We start from the raw sequence: 4,914 nt of genomic DNA, 5'->3' as shown, positions 1-4,914 counted from the left end.
TTTTCTTAAACTACTCATGGGCCTCGGAGTGGTGGAAAGGTGGTGTATCTGAGGCTGTTCCTGTCTGGGTTCTGGACTCACCCGCCAGGCACAAAATCTGAGCTGGACCACATCCTTGGAAGCACTGGTGGGAATGATTATGTTAGGAACGACTGGGCCAGGTCCTGGTGCAGAACCGCTTTCTGAAGGCGTGCACCTGCAGCACTTAATCTCTTTAATTTGTCTTTTTAAAAACGGAATGCCATCTTAATTAACATTGTAGTGTACCTTAATATGTGATCAATGTTTTCCACTCAACATCCATTGCAACACGCTTATCCTGGAAGGAGGATTCCCCCCTCATCTGTGGTACTTTCAAGTTTTTTTTTTCCTGGAATGGGCCTTCAATTTTTTCCTTGGCCTATTGGGCACTTTCTGTCATGGGATGTCCACCAGGACTCCTTTCTCTTCAAGAGCTATACCAATAAACTTGACTTGACTTGAGATGCAGCATAAGTGGGCGGGTGGGTGGTACTTTAGCGCCGGTGGGTTAGCGGTGTTTGTTACTGACATGAGCATCCCACCATTACTGTCTATATCGGCTGTCGGCGGGTCACAGGCAAAGCAAGGCAAATGTCGCGTCGCAAAGTTGGCTTCTGGCTCAGTGACAAGAAACGCAGGAAGATGAATTTGGATGCCTTTGCGGAGCTCTGTGCGTAAGTTGGATACCTTTTTTTCTTGTATTGTCATAATCATATTGCACTAATTCAAAAAAATAGATGTACTGCAAATTAGGATCGCAAAGTTGCTCCAATCTGAGTAGTGCAACTAACCGAAGAGACGGCGAAATGTAATTAGGTGATGAATGTAATTATTCAAAGGATGTGAAAGTATTTGAAGTAGAGGACTAATGGAGGTTGGTTGTCATGTAACAATAAAGGTCATCTCAAAGAGAATTTGTTTTGTTCATCCAGGGATCACGGAGTGGAGGTGGTGGAGGTAAATGTTTTTGTCTTGTGTGCATAAAATCGTGTGGGATTTGTTAATTGTCTGCATTTTTTTTTTTTTTTTGCATGCTTATGGGTAGCTGGGTAGATTTATATTCATCTCTCGTCGCAAGATTTCCAAACAAAGCAATGCACACAGGATAAGGTTTCATTGCATTGTGTTGAGGTTTTTTTTTCATTATTTTTTATTTTTTTTATAGCAATTTGACAACAGTTTACTCGAGTGTGCGCCCACAGCCACGGGTGTCATACACACATGTCTGCAACTTCAGCAATGCATGTCATGGCCACCTGCAGCCACCTCCTTTCTGTGCATTTAGGTGTCATTACAAAAAAAAAAAAAAAAAAAAACTCTTTAACTGAGGTGCAAAACACTTAATGTAGGCAGGATTATGTGTCAATGGTATTTTCTAGTTTCATTGTGTGGCGGAACAGTGGATTCGGTTCTGAGGACCCGGGTTTAAATCCGGCCTTGCCTATGTAGAGTTTCCATGTTCTTCCCCTGCGTGGGTTTTCTCTGCGGTTTCCTCTCACATCCTAAGAACCTCCATGATAGGTTAATTGAATGGACTCAGTTGCCCATAGGTGTAAATGTGAGTGCAAAGGGTTGTCTGTCTTTATGTGACCTGAGATTGTCTGACGACCAGTTCAGGGTGTACCCCACTTCTCACCCAAAGTGAGGTACAGAAAATGGATGGATGGATGTTTTGTGTACATAATAAATTCAATGTTGCGTGACAAGCCATCTAATTCAAGGCGAACGATGACGAGGACATCAAATGGTTTTTTTTTTGCAGCTCGATCTTACTCAGCCACTTGGCCCCCAAGGACCCTTCGATGTCATCGTTCACAAGCTCTCTGACGTCATCGTCGAGGCAGAGCATGACAGCCGATCGAGGCAGCTCCTGGTCAACTTCCAGGTGGAGCTTGAAAAACCACAACACACAACATTGTTGTTCTCGACGTGAAACAAATTTGAAATCTGCAATAGCGCATCATCGGTTGTCCACTTACAACGACCAGGTGCGCGAACACATGATTGGAAAAAGAGATCATGTTTATTTCTGTACTGTTTTCTTTCTTTTCAGATTTTGCTTTTACTCTCAAAGTTACCCGTGCTGAATACAGTATTTTATGGTTGCCAAATAGTCTGCAGCATTGCACTTATCTTGTATGTTTACACACTGTACATTTGCACTTACTCTCTGTTTCTCACTTACAATACTTAACTAATTACAGAGAAGTAGTCCCAAAAGTGTTTTAAGTTTGTAACTGTGCTGTGTAAATAATTCAAACAAAATCAAGTCAAGCCATGTGTGGATCAAATGACAACAAAATGTGTTTTTTAAATATATAAATTTGTGTAGAGGTTTTACAAGAATGTTTCATTCTGCAAAGGATCAGAGGCGCTTTGCGACTTGTGTGCATGTTGTTGTCTGAATTGTGAGGAGTGTTTTGACAAAAGGAGCCCCTTTCAAAATCTTGTACTAATTTAAGACTTTTGTGCTTTGCTATTGCAAACAAGTGACATCATCATATACTACGCTTCTGTATCTAATGTATGTATGCTGTACAAGTGTTTTTGCAAATCACTCTTTTGGAAAAAGTGAGAGCCTGACGTTGTTGTCGTTTTGTGAATGTGGGGCTGGTGTGTTGCTCCTTGAGTGTAAAGTTTTAATAAGTGTGCAATACTTTTGATTTGAATGTTTATAATACTAAATCCAGTGGGTGTCGATTTGTTATGATATAATAATTTGGTTTACATGTTGTATAACTTTCTAAACTAAAGTACAGTACAGCATTAATTATGGTGCCACCTAATCAGCAATCTAGCTTTTTTGGGTCATGAAATTGAAATATCCCGCTGTGTTATGTTCCAGAGTTATGTGTCAGCTCACAGCAGTACAGTTCTTCTGGATCCTCTGCCTGCCATGACCCAAATTCTAGATCGCTTTGCCTCTTACCGGATCATGAGCACGCTGCACAATTCACTCCGAGGTCTCATGTTCAGTCATCATTGTAACGCAATAGTACTGTAATACTGCCATGTTGTGGATGCTATGAAGACTTGTGCTCTTTTCATCTCTCATGTTCGACAGACTGGCACATTTGCAGCCCTCCTTACCTTGAGGTCCACAGTGTCGGCGACATGCCTTCCATTCAGCAGAAAGTGACGACTCAGAACCTGAGCTTCCCTCTCAGTCAGTTTGCTAACTTGTCCTCAGACAAATTGCAGGACAAAATTTCATTTGCGTCCCAATTGAAGAGAAAAACAATTGTCAGCAACACTCATTTGCTGTTTCGTTTCCTTTATATGCATACCTGTAGAATTGGTACCACTCTTATCCAATTCAAAATGAGGGGAAAAAGAGCATTATGTAGCTCAGAAAGTTATAGTCATGACTCAGTTGAGGCAAGTGATGCTACTTTTTGTTTTGGTGTGTAACAGCTCCTAAGACTTGGTTCTCTCTGTTGGACAGTTTGTAAAACAAGAGTGGCACACGGTTCTCTTTCCCATGAGGTAAGTTTGTGGTTTTATATATAGATACTTTGCCTTTCCCTACTGTGCTGGTTCCATGGGCTCCATGTGTAGATGTCGCTGATCTTCAGTGCGGCAAGTCTGGTGGAGATCCAACCTCCGTGCGTCCTCCAGAGTTTTGTCAATCATGGGGCTGTTTTGCACAAGGTGTTTGTGGTCGGAGAACGACATTTCTGTGTGGAGAGGCCCTCACTCAAGAATTTCCCGACCGGGCCTTGCGGTCAGTCAGAAATTGCAATTTCCCCCTGTCAGTCTTGAATGTTTCTGTCCACAATCTTCGTTTTCCCTCCAGATCCCGTTCTACTGATCTGCTAATGCTATCACACGCTTTATTCTTCCCCCTTGTACACTCCAGTTGTGGTTTATTTCTCTCTGCCTACAGACAGAAAGACCATCTTCTTCAACAGTCAGCAAGTGTCCAAACCAGAATCAAGCTCTGACCTTACTGCTGTGCGTATGGTAGCCTTTTTTTTTTTTTTTTACTGAAAAACTAAAATACTAAAATTACAAAATATCCTCCACTCTTTTTAACTGATAATCTAAAAGGGTGCCATTGGTGCGGTGGCCATTATGGACTCTCATGCAACTGGCATAGTGACAATTTCTGCTCCATGCGCTATTCATGATGTCCCTGTGATTGAGGGCTCCCATCTTGCTTGTGTGCAATCATTCTGGGGTTTATGATCTATCCACGTGTTTTCACTCTGTTAGTTCACAGAACGGCGACTTAATATCTGTGGGAACCAGAGTAGGGTACTCCTTAATTATGAAAGTTGATTCTCAGCTTTGACACTCATTGATGATCGCTGTCTGAAATCCATTCGGAAATGCATCTCTCTTACCCAAGCTGGATGAGCAAATGCCCTGCCTGCCGCCACCCAGCACGGAGGCTGTGGCCGCCTTGGTCCGAGAGCTGCGCCTTCAGCTCGGTATGGCCCTGTTTGGTGTGGATCTCATCATCAATATACATACGTACACCCTCACCGTCATCGACATCAACATTTTTCCAGGTGAAGCCAAAGCGATGACTTGTGCCACACAAGACGCAGACGGTCAGGAGTGTTCTCTTCTCATGTCAGGTTACGAAGGCGTGCCGCAGTTTTTCTCTTCTCTGCTCAGCCACATTGAGTCAGTGCTGGATGCACAAGCTTCTTCTGTAGCCTCTCCTGAGAAAACTAAATACAAAGAGGCGACCTTGACCGTGGAAAGTGGGCCCTGAGACACCTCAGCGATGGAAAAATAGCACGTAAAACATGTCATTTTTTTAAGCTTAACCCAAAAACATCTCAAATGATTCAAACTGTTTTGTTTTGATCACTATTATGTTGGGAAGTGTTTATAATACACAAGATAAAGAACTGGCAGCAAATGTGTTTCATATTCTTTTAT

The 4,914-nt window shown here is 42.4% G+C and overlaps 1 protein-coding gene across 1 annotated transcript; it reads left to right on the top strand.

Annotated features, from left to right (window-relative positions):
- The first annotated feature begins 612 nt into the window (after positions 1–612).
- On the top strand, positions 613–4,744 carry LOC133504913 (inositol-tetrakisphosphate 1-kinase-like). Its single transcript, XM_061827654.1, has 10 exons — positions 613–695; positions 954–978; positions 1,784–1,906; positions 2,867–2,984; positions 3,086–3,187; positions 3,467–3,507; positions 3,580–3,745; positions 3,908–3,975; positions 4,373–4,535; positions 4,605–4,744. Exons 1-10 carry the CDS (start codon positions 613–615, stop codon positions 4,742–4,744), a joined length of 1,029 nt encoding a protein of 342 aa, XP_061683638.1.
- Positions 4,745–4,914: the final 170 nt, after the last annotated feature.

This window comes from Syngnathoides biaculeatus, chromosome 8 (assembly GCF_019802595.1).
Source record: "Syngnathoides biaculeatus isolate LvHL_M chromosome 8, ASM1980259v1, whole genome shotgun sequence".
NCBI classification, from domain to species: Eukaryota; Metazoa; Chordata; class Actinopteri; order Syngnathiformes; family Syngnathidae; genus Syngnathoides; species Syngnathoides biaculeatus.
This window is presented reverse-complemented; position numbering and strand designations above follow the sequence as displayed.